The 13,307-nt window shown below is 48.0% G+C and overlaps 1 protein-coding gene, 4 non-coding genes and 14 pseudogenes across 5 annotated transcripts; 18 read left to right on the top strand and 1 right to left on the bottom strand.

Moving 5' to 3' along the window:
• Positions 1 to 271: 271 nt before the first annotated feature.
• Positions 272 to 390, top strand: LOC148927606 (5S ribosomal RNA; annotated as a pseudogene).
• Positions 391 to 791: 401 nt separating this feature from the next.
• On the top strand, positions 792 to 910 carry LOC148927605 (5S ribosomal RNA; annotated as a pseudogene).
• Positions 911 to 1,801: 891 nt separating this feature from the next.
• LOC148927604 (5S ribosomal RNA) lies at positions 1,802 to 1,920 on the top strand. Its single transcript, XR_016129498.1, has one exon. It is a non-coding gene; the product is annotated as a 5S ribosomal RNA (ribosomal RNA).
• A 376-nt stretch (positions 1,921 to 2,296) lies between these two features.
• LOC148927603 (5S ribosomal RNA) lies at positions 2,297 to 2,419 on the top strand (annotated as a pseudogene).
• A 368-nt stretch (positions 2,420 to 2,787) lies between these two features.
• On the top strand, positions 2,788 to 2,910 carry LOC148927602 (5S ribosomal RNA; annotated as a pseudogene).
• A 398-nt stretch (positions 2,911 to 3,308) lies between these two features.
• LOC148927601 (5S ribosomal RNA) lies at positions 3,309 to 3,431 on the top strand (annotated as a pseudogene).
• A 399-nt stretch (positions 3,432 to 3,830) lies between these two features.
• LOC125197685 (5S ribosomal RNA) lies at positions 3,831 to 3,949 on the top strand (annotated as a pseudogene).
• Positions 3,950 to 4,351: 402 nt separating this feature from the next.
• On the top strand, positions 4,352 to 4,470 carry LOC125197686 (5S ribosomal RNA; annotated as a pseudogene).
• Positions 4,471 to 4,838: 368 nt separating this feature from the next.
• On the top strand, positions 4,839 to 4,961 carry LOC148927600 (5S ribosomal RNA; annotated as a pseudogene).
• Positions 4,962 to 5,361: 400 nt separating this feature from the next.
• Positions 5,362 to 5,480, top strand: LOC148927599 (5S ribosomal RNA). Its single transcript, XR_016129301.1, has one exon. It is a non-coding gene; the product is annotated as a 5S ribosomal RNA (ribosomal RNA).
• Positions 5,481 to 5,880: 400 nt separating this feature from the next.
• LOC148927598 (5S ribosomal RNA) lies at positions 5,881 to 5,999 on the top strand (annotated as a pseudogene).
• Positions 6,000 to 6,367: 368 nt separating this feature from the next.
• Positions 6,368 to 6,490, top strand: LOC148927597 (5S ribosomal RNA; annotated as a pseudogene).
• Positions 6,491 to 6,890: 400 nt separating this feature from the next.
• Positions 6,891 to 7,009, top strand: LOC148927596 (5S ribosomal RNA). The gene has a single exon (XR_016129300.1). It is a non-coding gene; the product is annotated as a 5S ribosomal RNA (ribosomal RNA).
• A 400-nt stretch (positions 7,010 to 7,409) lies between these two features.
• LOC148927595 (5S ribosomal RNA) lies at positions 7,410 to 7,528 on the top strand (annotated as a pseudogene).
• Positions 7,529 to 7,896: 368 nt separating this feature from the next.
• Positions 7,897 to 8,019, top strand: LOC148927594 (5S ribosomal RNA; annotated as a pseudogene).
• A 399-nt stretch (positions 8,020 to 8,418) lies between these two features.
• LOC148927593 (5S ribosomal RNA) lies at positions 8,419 to 8,537 on the top strand (annotated as a pseudogene).
• Positions 8,538 to 8,939: 402 nt separating this feature from the next.
• On the top strand, positions 8,940 to 9,058 carry LOC148927592 (5S ribosomal RNA). The gene has a single exon (XR_016129560.1). It is a non-coding gene; the product is annotated as a 5S ribosomal RNA (ribosomal RNA).
• Positions 9,059 to 9,460: 402 nt separating this feature from the next.
• LOC148927591 (5S ribosomal RNA) lies at positions 9,461 to 9,577 on the top strand (annotated as a pseudogene).
• A 1,602-nt stretch (positions 9,578 to 11,179) lies between these two features.
• LOC125192045 (uncharacterized) lies at positions 11,180 to 12,858 on the bottom strand. Its single transcript, XM_048089497.2, has 3 exons — positions 12,815 to 12,858; positions 11,965 to 12,093; positions 11,180 to 11,752 (listed from the first exon to the last, which is right to left on the bottom strand). The coding sequence occupies exons 2-3, from the start codon at positions 12,065 to 12,067 to the stop codon at positions 11,343 to 11,345; spliced, it is 513 nt and encodes a 170-aa protein (XP_047945454.1). The 5' UTR covers positions 12,068 to 12,093; positions 12,815 to 12,858; the 3' UTR covers positions 11,180 to 11,342.
• Between the last annotated feature and the right edge of the window lie 449 nt (positions 12,859 to 13,307).

Here is a 13,307-nt window from a genome sequence, read left to right as displayed (position 1 = left end):
GCGGGTCCCACACCCTTAAACGTGCTGAAAAACAGTAGCTGCGAACTAAATGTGGTCGAAATGGCTCGAAACAGCCTCTTTTTGCTTCCCGGAGTAGCCATGGGCTGTACCCATAGCTCAGCACGTGGGGCTCGGCGAGTGCTTCGGGGTGATATGCTGTGAGTCCCGTACCTCCTTCCGGATCAAAAGTTATGCCCGTCTGAAGGGTGGGGGATCAGAACCCGTGCACGTGAGCGTACGCTATGAAAGAATAAAGTGCGGGGCCATTGATGGGTGCGATCAAACCAGCATTAAAGCAGCGGATCCCATCAGAACTCCAAAGTTAAGCGTGCTTGGGCGAGAGAAGTACTAGGATAGGTGAGCCCTTGGGAAGTCCTGGTATTGCACCCCTATTTGCGAGTGCGTTCAGTTTTTTTTTCTTTTTTTCCGTTCAGTTGGTATTGTTGTGGTCCGAAACTCGATTACTGGTTGGCGAGTACGAGGAAAAAAAGGTACGACAATCTCCAAGAGCCGGTGACGAGCGGGTCCCACACCCTTAAACGTACCGAAAAACAGTAGCTGCGAACTAAATGTGGTCGAAATGGCTAGAAACAGCCTCTTTTTGCTTCCCGGAGTAGCCACGGGCTGTACCCATAGCTCAGCACGTGGGGCTCGGCGAGAGCTTCGCGGTGATATGTTGTGGGTCCCGTAACTCCTTCCAGATCAAAAGTTATGCCCGTCTGAAGGGTGGGGGATCAGAACCCGCGCACGGGAGCGTACGCTATGAAAGAATAAAGGGCGGAGCCATTGATGGGTGTGATCAAACCAGCATTAATGCACCGGATCCCAACAGAACTCCGAAGTTAAGCGTGCTTGGGCGAGAGAAGTACTTGGATAGGTGACCCCTTGGGAAGTCCTCGTGTTGCACCCCTTTTTGCGAGTGCGTTCAGTTGGTCTTGCTGTGGTCCGAAACTCGATTAGTGGTTGGCGAGTACGAGGACAGAAAGGTACGACAATCTCCCCGCGCCTGCAACGATTGGGTCCCGCAGCCTGGCGAAAAACAGTAGCTGCGAACTAAATGTGGCCGAAATAACTCGAAACGGCTTTTTTTTGCTCCCGGAAGTAGCCCTGGGCTATAACCATAGATTAGCACTTGGGGCTCGGCGAGAGCTTCACGGTGATATGTTGTGGGTCCCGTAACTCCTCCCGGATCAAAAGTTATGCCCGTCTTAAGGGTGGGGATCAGAACATGCGCACGGGAGCGTACGCTATGATAGAATAAAGTGCGGGGCTATTGATGGTTGCGACAATACCAGCACTAATGCACCGGATCCCATCAGAACTCTGAAGTTAAGTTAAGCGTTCTTGGGCGAGAGTAATACTAGGATGGGTGATCCCTAGGAAGTCCTCGTGTTGCACGCCTCTTTCCGAGTGCGTTCATTTTTTTTTCTTTTTTTCCGTTCAGTTGGTATTGTTGTGGTCCGAAACTCAATTAGTGGTTAGCGAGTATGAGGAAAAAAAGGTACGACAATCTCCACGAGCCGGTGACGAGCGGGTCCCACACCCTTAAACGTGCCGAAAAACAGTAGCTGCGAACTAAATGTGGTCGGAATGGCTCGAAACGGCCTCTTTTTGCTTCACGGAGTAGCCATGGGCTGTACCCATAGCTCAGCACGTGGGGGTCGGCGAGTGCTTCTCGGTGATATGCTGTGGGTCCCGTAACTCCTTCCGGATCAAAAGTTATGCCCGTCTGAAAGGTGGGGGATTAGAACCCGCGCATGGGAGCGTACGCTATGAAAGAATAATGTGCGGGGCCATTGATGGGTGCGATCAAACCAGCATTAATGCACCGGATCCCATCAGAACTCTGAAGTTAAGCGTGCTTGGGCGAGAGAAGTACTAGGATAGGTGACCCCTTGGGAAGTCCTCGTGTTGCACCCCCTTTTTGCAAGTGCGTTCAGTTGGTCTTGCTGTGGTCCGAAACTCGATTAGTGTTTGGCGAGTACGAGGACAGAAAGGTACGACAATCTCCCCGCGCCTGCAACGATTGGGTCCCGTAGCCTGGCAAAAAAACAGTAGCTGCGAACTAAATGTGGCCAAAATAACTCAAAACGGCTTTTTTTTTGCTCCCGGAAGTAGCCCCGGGCCGGGCTATAACCATTGATTAGCACTTGGGGCTCGGCGAGAACTTCACGGTGATATGTTGTGGGTCCCGTAACTCCTCCCGGATCAAATGTTATGCCCATCTGAAGGGTGGGGATCAGAACCTGCGTACGGGAGCGTACGCTATGATAGAATAAAGTGCGGGGCTATTGATGGTTGCGATCATACCAGCACTAATGCCCCGGATCCCATCAGAACTCTGAAGTTATGTTAAGCGTGCTTGGGGGAGAGTAGTACTAGGATGGGTGACCCATGGGAAGTCCTTGTGTTGCATCCCTTTTTGCGAGTGCGTTCAGTTGGTCTAGCTGTGGTCCGAAACTGGATTAGTGGTTGACGAGTACGAGGATAGAAAGGTACGACAATATCCCCGCGCCTGCAACGATTGGGTCCCGCAGCCTGGCGAAAAACAGTAGCTGCGAACTAAATGTGGCTGAAATAACTCGAAACGGCTTTTTTTTGCTCCCGGAAGTAGCCCCGGGCTGTAACCATAAATTAGCACTTGGGGCTCGGCGAGAGCTTCACGGTGATATGTTGTGGGTCCCGTAACTCCTCCCGGATCAAAAGTTATGCCCGTCTGAAGGGTGGGGATCAGAACCTGCGCACGGGAGCGTACGCTATGATAGAATAAAGTGTGGGGATATTGATGGTTGCGATCATACCAGCACTAATGCACCGGATCCCATCAGAACTCTGAAGTTAAGTTAAGCGTGCTTGGGCGAGAGTAGTACTAGGATGGGTGACCCATGGGAAGTCCTCGTGTTGCACCCCTTTTTGCGAGTGCGTTCATTTTTTTTCTTTTTTTCCGTTTAGTTGGTATTGTTGTGGTCCGAAACTCAATTAGTGGTTAGCGAGTATGAGGAAAAAAAGGTACGACAATCTCCACGAGCCGTTGACGAGCGGGTCCAACACCCTTAAACGTGCCGAAAAACAGTAGCTGCGAACTAAATGTGGTCGAAATGGCTCGAAACAGCCTCTTTTTACTTCCCGCAGTAGCCACGGGCTGTAACCATTGCTCAGCACTTGGGGCTCGGCGAGAACTTCACGGTGATATGTTGTGGGTCCCGTAATTCCTCCCGGATCAAAAGTTATGCCCGTCTGAAGGGTGGGGATCAGAACCTGCGCACGGGAGCGTACGCTATGATAGAATAAAGTGCGGGGCTATTGATGGTTGCAATCATACCAGCACTAATGCACCGGATCCCATCAGAACTCTGAAGTTAAGTTAAGCGTGCTTGGGCGAGAGTAGTACTAGGATGGGTGACCCATGGGAAGTCCTCGTGTTGCACCCCTTTTTGCGAGTGCGTTCATTTTTTTTTCTTTTTTTCCGTTCAGTTGGTATTGTTGTGGTCCGAAACTCAATTAGTGGTTAGCGAGTATGAGGAAAAAAAGGTACGACAATCTCCATGAGCAGGTGACGAGCGGGTCCCCCCCCTTAAACGTGCTGAAAAACAGTAGCTGCGAACTAAATGTGGTCGAAATGACTCGAAACGGCCTCTTTTTGCTTCCCGGAGTAGCCACGGGCTGTACCTATAGCTCAGCACGTGGGGCTCGGCGAGTGCTTCGGGGTGATATGCTGTGGGTCCCGTAACTCCTTCCGGATCAAAAGTTATGCCCGTCTGAAGGGTGGGGGATCAGAACCCGTGCACGGGAGCGTACGCTATGAAAGAATAAAGTGCGGGGCCATTGATGGGTGCGATCAAACCAGCATTAATGCACCGGATCCCATCAGAACTCCGAAGTTAAGCGTGCTTAGGCGAGAGAAGTACTAGGATAGGTGAGCCCATGGGAAGTCCTGGTATTGCACCCCTTTTTACGAGTGCGTTCAGTTTTTTTTTTCTTTTTTTCCGTTCAGTTGGTATTGTTGTGGTCCGAAACTCGATTAGTGGTTGGCGAGTACGAGGAAAAAAAGGTACGACAATCTCCAAGAGCCGGTGACGAGCGGGTCCCATACCCTTAAACGTGCCGAAAAACAGTAGCTGCGAACTAAATGTGGTCGAAATGGCTCGAAACAGCCTCTTTTTGCTTCCCGGAGTAGCCACGGGCTGTACCCATAGCTCAGCACGTGGGGCTCGGCGAGAGCTTCGCGGTGATATGCTGTGGGTCCCGTAACTCCTTCCAGATCAAAAGTTATGCCCGTCTGAAGGGTGGGGGATCAGAACCCGCGCACGGGAGCGTACGCTATGAAAGAATAAAGGGCGGAGCCATTGATGGGTGTGATCAAACCAGCATTAATGCACCGGATCCCAACAGAACTCCGAAGTTAAGCGTGCTTGGGCGAGAGAAGTACTTGGATAGGTGACCCCTTGGGAAGTCCTCGTGTTGCACCCCTTTTTGCGAGTGCGTTCAGTTGGTCTTGCTGTGGTCCGAAACTCGATTAGTGGTTGGCGAGTACGAGGACAGAAAGGTACGACAATCTCCCCGCGCCTGCAACGATTGGGTCCCGCAGCCTGGCGAAAAACAGTAGCTGCGAACTAAATGTGGCCGAAATAACTCGAAACGGCTTTTTTTTGCTCCCGGAAGTAGCCCTGGGCTATAACCATAGATTAGCACTTGGGGCTCGGCGAGAGCTTCACGGTGATATGTTGTGGGTCCCGTAACTCCTCCCGGATCAAAAGTTATGCCCGTCTGAAGGGTGGGGATCAGAACCTGCGCACGGGAGCGTACGCTATGATAGAATAAAGTGCGGGGCTATTGATGGTTGCGACAATACCAGCACTAATGCACCGGATCCCATCAGAACTCTGAAGTTAAGTTAAGCGTTCTTGGGCGAGAGTAGTACTAGGATGGGTGATCCCTGGGAAGTCCTCGTGTTGCACGCCTTTTTGCGAGTGCGTTCATTTTTTTTTCTTTTTTTCCGTTCAGTTGGTATTGTTGTGGTCCGAAACTCGATTAGTGGTTAGCGAGTATGAGGAAAAAAAGGTACGACAATCTCCACGAGCCGGTGACGAGCGGGTCCCACACCCTTAAACGTGCCGAAAAACAGTAGCTGCGAACTAAATGTGGTCGGAATGGCTCGAAACGGCCTCTTTTTGCTTCACGGAGTAGCCACGGGCTGTACCCATAGCTCAGCACGTGGGGCTCGGCGAGAGCTTCGCGGTGATATGCTGTGGGTCCCGTAACTCCTTCCGGATCAAAAGTTATGCCCGTCTGAAAGGTGGGGGATCAAAACCCGCGCACGGGAGCGTACGCTATGAAAGAATAAAGTGCGGGGCCATTGATGGGTGCGATCAAACCAGCATTAATGCACCGGATCCCATCAGAACTCCGAAGTTAAGCGTGCTTGGGCGAGAGAAGTACTAGGATAGGTGACCCCTTGGGAAGTCCTCGTGTTGCACCCCTTTTTGCGAGTGCGTTCATTTTTTTTTCTTTTTTTCCGTTCAGTTGGTATTGTTGTGGTCCGAAACTCGATTAGTGGTTAGCGAGTATGAGGAAAAAAAGGTACGACAATCTCCACGAGCCGGTGACGAGCGGGTCCCACACCCTTAAACGTGCCGAAAAACAATAGCTGCGAACAAAATGTGGTCGAAATGGCTCGAAACGGCCTCTTTTTGCTTCCCGGTGTAGCCACGGGCTGTACCCATAGCTCAGCACGTGGGGCTCGGCGAGTGCTTCGCGGTGATATGTTGTGGGTCCCGTAACTCCTTCCGGATCAAAAGTTATGCCCGTCTGAAGGGTGGGGGATCAGAACCCGCGCACGGGAGCGTACGCTATGAAAGAATAAAGTGCGGAGCCATTGATGGGTGTGATCAAACCAGCATTAATGCACCGGATCCCAACAGAACTCCGAAGTTAAGCGTGCTTGGGCGAGAGAAGTACTAGGATAGGTGACCCCTTGGGAAGTCCTCGTGTTGCACCCCTTTTTGCGAGTGCGTTCAGTTTGTCTTGCTGTGGTCCGAAACTCGATTAGTGGTTGGCGAGTACGAGGACAGAAAGGTACGACAATCTCCCCGCGCCTGCAACGATTGGGTCCCGCAGCCTGGCGAAAAATAGTAGCTGCGAACTAAATGTGGCCGAAATAACTCGAAACGGCTTTTTTTTCCTCCCGGAAGTAGCCCCGGGCTGTAACCATAGATTCGCACTTGGGGCTCGGCGAGAGCTTCACGGTGATATGTTGTGGGTCCCGTAACTCCTCCCGGATCAAAAGTTATGCCCGTCTGAAGGGTGGGGATCAGAACCTGCGCACGGGAGCGTACGCTATGATAGAATAAAGTGCGGGGCTATTGATGGTTGCGACAATACCAGCACTAATGCACCGGATCCCATCAGAACTCTGAAGTTAAGTTAAGCGTTCTTGGGCGAGAGTAGTACTAGGATGGGTGATCCCTGGGAAGTCCTCGTGTTGCACGCCTTTTTGCGAGTGCGTTCATTTTTTTTTCTTTTTTTCCGTTCAGTTGGTATTGTTGTGGTCCGAAACTCGATTAGTGGTTAGCGAGTATGAGGAAAAAAAGGTACGACAATCTCCACGAGCCGGTGACGAGCGGGTCCCACACCCTTAAACGTGCCGAAAAACAGTAGCTGCGAACTAAATGTGGTCGGAATGGCTCGAAACGGCCTCTTTTTGCTTCACGGAGTAGCCACGGGCTGTACCCATAGCTCAGCACGTGGGGCTCGGCGAGAGCTTCGCGGTGATATGCTGTGGGTCCCGTAACTCCTTCCGGATCAAAAGTTATGCCCGTCTGAAAGGTGGGGGATCAAAACCCGCGCACGGGAGCGTACGCTATGAAAGAATAAAGTGCGGGGCCATTGATGGGTGCGATCAAACCAGCATTAATGCACCGGATCCCATCAGAACTCCGAAGTTAAGCGTGCTTGGGCGAGAGAAGTACTAGGATAGGTGACCCCTTGGGAAGTCCTCGTGTTGCACCCCTTTTTGCGAGTGCGTTCATTTTTTTTTCTTTTTTTCCGTTCAGTTGGTATTGTTGTGGTCCGAAACTCGATTAGTGGTTAGCGAGTATGAGGAAAAAAAGGTACGACAATCTCCACGAGCCGGTGACGAGCGGGTCCCACACCCTTAAACGTGCCGAAAAACAATAGCTGCGAACAAAATGTGGTCGAAATGGCTCGAAACGGCCTCTTTTTGCTTCCCGGTGTAGCCACGGGCTGTACCCATAGCTCAGCACGTGGGGCTCGGCGAGTGCTTCGCGGTGATATGTTGTGGGTCCCGTAACTCCTTCCGGATCAAAAGTTATGCCCGTCTGAAGGGTGGGGGATCAGAACCCGCGCACGGGAGCGTACGCTATGAAAGAATAAAGTGCGGAGCCATTGATGGGTGTGATCAAACCAGCATTAATGCACCGGATCCCAACAGAACTCCGAAGTTAAGCGTGCTTGGGCGAGAGAAGTACTAGGATAGGTGACCCCTTGGGAAGTCCTCGTGTTGCACCCCTTTTTGCGAGTGCGTTCAGTTTGTCTTGCTGTGGTCCGAAACTCGATTAGTGGTTGGCGAGTACGAGGACAGAAAGGTACGACAATCTCCCCGCGCCTGCAACGATTGGGTCCCGCAGCCTGGCGAAAAATAGTAGCTGCGAACTAAATGTGGCCGAAATAACTCGAAACGGCTTTTTTTTCCTCCCGGAAGTAGCCCCGGGCTGTAACCATAGATTCGCACTTGGGGCTCGGCGAGAGCTTCATGGTGATATGTTGTGGGTCCCGTAACTCCTCCCGGATCAAAAGTTATGCCCGTCTGAATGGTGGGGATCAGAACCTGCGCACGGGAGCGTACGCTATGATAGAATAAAGTGCGGGGCTATTGATGGTTGCGATCATACCAGCACTAATGCACCGGATCCCATCAGAACTCTGAAGTTAAGTTAAGCGTGCTTGGGCGAGAGTAGTACTAGGATGGGTGACCCATGGGAAGTCCTCGAGTTGCACCCCTTTTTGCGTGTGCGTTCATTTTTTTTCTTTTTTTCCGTTCAGTTGGTATTGTTGTGGTCCGAAACTCGATTAGTGGTTAGCGAGTATGAGGAAAAAAAGGTACGACAATCTCCACGAGCCGGTGACGAGCGGGTCCCACACCCTTAAACGTGCCGAAAAACAGTAGCTGCGAACTAAATGTGGTCGAAATGGCTCGAAACGGCCTCTTTTTGCTTCCCGGAGTAGCCACGGGCTGTACCCACAGCTCAGCACGTGGGGCTCGGCGAGTGCTTCGCGGTGATATGCTGTGGGTCCCGTAACTCCTTCCGGATCAAAAGTTATGCCCGTCTGAAAGGTGGGGGATCAAAACCCGCGCACGGGAGCGTACGCTATGAAAGAATAAAGTGCGGGGCCATTGATGGGTGCGATCAAACCAGCATTAATGCACTGGATCCCATCAGAACTCCGAAGTCAAGCGTGCTTGGGCGAGAGAAGTACTAGGATAGGTGACCCCTTGGGAAGTCCTGGTGTTGCACCCTTTTTTGCGAGTGCGTTCAGTTTTTTTTTTCTTTTTTTCCGTTCAGTTGGTATTGTTGTGGTCCGAAACTCGATTAGTGGTTGGCGAGTACGAGGAAAAAAAGGTACGACAATCTCCACGAGCCGGTGACGAGCGGGTCCCACACCCTTAAACGTGCCGAAAAACAGTAGCTGCGAACTAAATGTGGTCGAAATCGCTCGAAACAGCCTCTTTTTGCTTCCCGGAGTAGCCACGGGTTGTACCCATAGCTCAGCACGTGGGGCTCGACGAGAGCTTCGCGGTGAAATGTTGTGGGTCCCGTAACTCCTTCCGGATCAAAAGTTATGCTCGTCTGAAAGGTGGGGGATCAGAACCCGCGCACGGGAACATACGCTATGAAAGAATAAAGTGCGGGGCCATTGATGGGTGCGATCAAACCAGCATTAATGCACCGGATCCCATCAGAACTCCGATGTTAAGCGTGCTTGGGCGAGAGAAGTACTAGGATAGGTGACCCCTTGGGAAGTCCTCGTGTTGCACCCCTTTTTGCGAGTGCGTTCAGTTTTTTTTTTCTTTTTTTCCGTTCAGTTGGTATTGTTGTGGTCCGAAACTCGATTAGTGGTTGGCGAGTACGAGGAAAAAAAGGTACGACAATCTCCACGAGCCGATGACGAGCGGGTGTCACACCCTTAAACGTGCCGAAAAATAGTAGCTGCGAACTAAATTTGGCCGAAATGGCTCGAAACGGCCTCTTTTTGCTTCCCGGAGTAGCCATAGGCTGTACCCATTGCTCAGCACGTGGGACTCGGCGAGAGCTTCGCGGTGATATGTTGTGGGTCCCGTAACTCCTTCCGGATCAAAAGTTATGCTCGTCTGAAGGGTGGGGGATCAGAACCTGCGCACGGGAGCGTACGCTATGAAAGAATAAAGTGCGGGGCTATTGATGGGTGCGATCATACCAGCACTAATGCACCGGATCCCATCAGAACTCCGAAGTTAAGCGTGCTTGGGCGAGAGTAGTACTAGAATGGGTGACCCCCTGGGAAGTTAAGCATGCTTGGGCAATGTAGCCACGGCTGTTCCCGTAGTACTAGGATGGGTGACCCACATCTTGTTATATATCTCATTGGGTATATGAATTGTTGTCTATTTCTGCCTAGTTAATTTTGTTCATTCAAATATGATATCGATGTAATAAAATGTGCAAAGGGAAATTGACGTAAACAGTTGTTTAGCCGGGACGGAGGGAGTATCATTTTCTTAAATCTCGTTTCCAAAAGAAATTCATCACTTGTGGTTGGACGGATGGAGTAGAAGTTTCAAAACGCAGTATCATGAAGGACTTGAACCCGATAGTTTTGGTCTAGACATTGATTACTCTACCTTTAGATTAACGCATGAACACTATTAATCAGATACACAGTAAATTGACATTTTTATCAAAATAAAAACATCACTCTCTCTATTTTTTTCTCACTCTTACTTTATCCTATCTCTACTTAGGGCCCGTCTGGTAGGCCAAAAAATTATTTTCAGGGGTATGTGGTAAATGGGCTTTTCATGAGTGGGTGGGTAGAGTTGTTAGTTGTTTGGTTGAGCCCAAGAAAGTAGTATAGCCCAATTTGGAGTGTTTGGTTGAATGGGAGTAGGGCTGAAAACAATTTTCTCATACTAAACTACCCCTCTTCGCCTCCTCACATGCCTTCATCCGCCGCCGGCCCGCCACTTCTTCTTCCCCAACACTAAACTAGCACTCTTCATCCCCAACACCACCCTTCATTCTCCGTCTTCGTCCTCTCCACTGCCTCCGTCAGCTTCCTCCGCGACGCTGCTTCTTCCTTCACCTTCCTCCGCCTCCCCTCCCCCAATCTCTCGCCCGGCTCCAATTAAGCAAATCGAACAGATCGATGTCAAAGCTCAACAAGTCCAACGAATTGAACGGCGCAATCGTAGATTTCACGTATACCTGATTCGGATTTCAATACCAAAATGTGTGTCGGTCTGAAATTGGGAAGATGGTGATGACGATACCGTCAATTGGAGAAATAGCACCGCCAAAAAAGAGGAGGGACAAGAGCAACGGTTGCTTATTTTCGGAGGGAGTTGAGGGTAAAATGGGTGAAGAAATTCTTTTCAGCCTAATGGTGAAATGAGTGTTTGTAATACCTGCTCTCAACCCTGATTCAGTTTCATTAATACATGGATAATAGTATGGAGAAGCCTGAAACCCGCTTGCATTTACCGGGTCCTCCGAATAGTTTCAGTGCTACCAAACAAGAGATAGAAAGGGTGAATAGTGTTGTTTCACCCCATTTCACAGCTACCAGACGGGCCCTTAACATATAAAATAACACTCTCAATAAATCTATGAAAATATGAAAAATAGAATTAAAAAGTTCCAGTTTACAATAAATCTATGAAAATATGAAAATAGAATTAAAAAGTTCCAGTTTAGATAATTACTTCAAAATAGTTTCTTGGAATGTGAATTACTAAATTTAATTACCCTGTAACCTCGGTACAGCGCTATGTAATTATGCAGGCTTCTTTTGATGCAATCAATAATTATGATAGGTTTATTCTTTCTTTAGTTAATTTCTAGGCTACAAAGAACTTTTTCTCATTTATGTAACATTATTAAATTCCATAGCACAAAAGTTAATCTCTTCAATAGCTGCAAATATTACATTAGAAGTTGGAGAGATAGATACATAATGTAGGCAGAATACATGCGAATTATATCTAGGAGCAAAAGAAAGTAGAGAGAAAACATGGTAAAATACTCCCTACTTCATATTTGTTCGTTATATACTTCCTATTTCACAAATTAGACGGACGGATCGAGGTTTCCGTCAACGTCAAACCCCTCCTTGAAGCCTCCGAGCTCGAGAACTCGCGACCTGCACCTCATGAATCCGATGGCCTCATGTTCGGCGGCTTTTGCGGCCCAGAGCATCTCAAACGTTGAGGATCTGAGATATTCCTTGATCCCTGAAAGAGCTGCTCCACGGATGGCAGCTCGGTACTCATCCGATGCTTCCATCTCAAGCCTCCCTCCAGCGCGGCCAGCATCGAATGAATCCTTGCAGCGCTGCTCGAGGATCTCTATCTCTAGCTTTGCCTTGAGCAAGGCCTGCTCAGACTCCTCAGTCCAATCTCGGAGCTCACAGAATTGGCGCACCAACGCGTCATGCCGAGCCCTAACCTCTTCAGCCACTTGGTGCATTGGAGAGTCAGCTGATGCATAACAAGTTGAACCAGGGGAAATGGGATACATCAAATTACTGGCATTAGTTCATGAGCCGTGATCGAGAATATTCTCCAAGCTCGAGCTCGGTGATGAGATGCTCGAGTTTGAAGAATGTCTCCATCTGAGGCAGAGAATGCTCATCAACTCGTTCAGTACAAGTTTCTTTGGCAAGAGAATTTACACGAAACTGCTGGCTTACTCTTTCGTGTGGTCGACGGCTCGTTGGAGTTGGAGGTAGGCGCCGAACCTGTGAGCTCTGGATGATCAGTAGCTCTAGATCGAGTTGTTGCCCTTTCTTTCATTGCTTTCTCAACCTTGATGTCTACACCTACAAATTAGTTAGAGCAAAACCATTCAAAATAATGTATGCACAGGGGGAGTATAAATCTAAATTTATTTGCTAAAATTTTTAAAATAAACTCCTTCCTTTCTTTATCACACATATTACGAAATTGTTTGATTTTGTTAATGAAATTAGTAAAAATGTGTCCCCACTTTCACATATTGATTTTATAAATCGAATACTAGCATTATGATTTAGTAGATATGAGGTACATTTACTTAAAAATAAAAGTAAATGAGACTTTAAACAGCAGAAATATCAAAATAGAAGAAAGAGACATTATTTCTCAGAGTTTCAACAGATGCACAAATCCAAAGTGATATCAGAAGATGAAACATCGTTGACCAAGAAAGACACATGCAGAGTTGTACACACATTCTTCAACGCTTTTATTTATTCGCTTCAGCTATAGAATCATTAATCACAACCTTCTTCGCGTGTTTCTAAAATATTGATGGATTTTTTTTAACTGCCTCGGCAAACAAAAATGAAATCTCTACACAAATTACTAATCTAAATATCAGAAACAGTTTAATGCTCGATTCCTCTCTGGAAATGAATGCAGCAAAATTCATCACTAATTTATATTGAATGAACATAAGTCATGAAATAACTTACATAAATATTCATTTCACGCAACAAAAATCAAAATTAAGCACAATTTGTTAAAGGAAATAAAAAGGTAAAGAGCAGAAAATAGATTTACCAGTAGATTCAGTCAGTGATTAGAACAGATAGTAAGAAAATGATAGGGAATTTTATTGCAAAAGGCGGATATAAATAGTCGTTTAATTGGGCTTCAAGTTAACAGGGCCGGTTTTTGAAAAACCCCAATATGTTAATGTTCCTAAAAGACGCCCAGTATGCGAAGGCCCCATTATTAATTGTAAACTTAAATATTTTGTTAAAATTTTTGTTTAATATTCAATTTTATTCTGTCACAAATTATGCTTGTATATTTTCATATGTATTGCAAAAAATATGGGATTCAACGACGGAAATAACCAACAAATAACCAAATAAGTTGGTGAACACAATTATCGACGGATACAAGCTATTACCTATGATCTTGTCGCAAAAGTCTTTTACTTATAGACATAAGCATGCACAAATCACAAATATTACCAACAGCTTTGCCAATGAAAACGTTGTTGGAAGTCCCTATCGCCAATAGGCAATAGCTAATGTTGGACAGCCCA

The sequence above is a fragment of the Salvia hispanica genome, chromosome 4 (assembly GCF_029641045.1).
Source record: "Salvia hispanica isolate PSC_SH4W2 chromosome 4, Shi_PSC_v1, whole genome shotgun sequence".
NCBI lineage: Eukaryota > Viridiplantae > Streptophyta > Magnoliopsida > Lamiales > Lamiaceae > Salvia > Salvia hispanica.
Note: the sequence above shows the minus strand (reverse complement) of the source record. Positions and strands in the feature narration are given on the sequence as shown.

What these genes read in the sequence shown, in the direction of transcription:
- LOC125192045 (XM_048089497.2), bottom strand. Translation starts at nt 12,067, where the DNA reads ATGAAAGAAAGGGCAACAACTCGATCTAGAGCTACTGATCATCCAGAG. An exon ending in GCCGTCGACCACACGAAAGA is followed by an intron (nt 11,753 to 11,964) that starts GTAAGCCAGCAG and finishes GTTATGCATCAG; the next exon opens with CTGACTCTCCAATGCACCAA.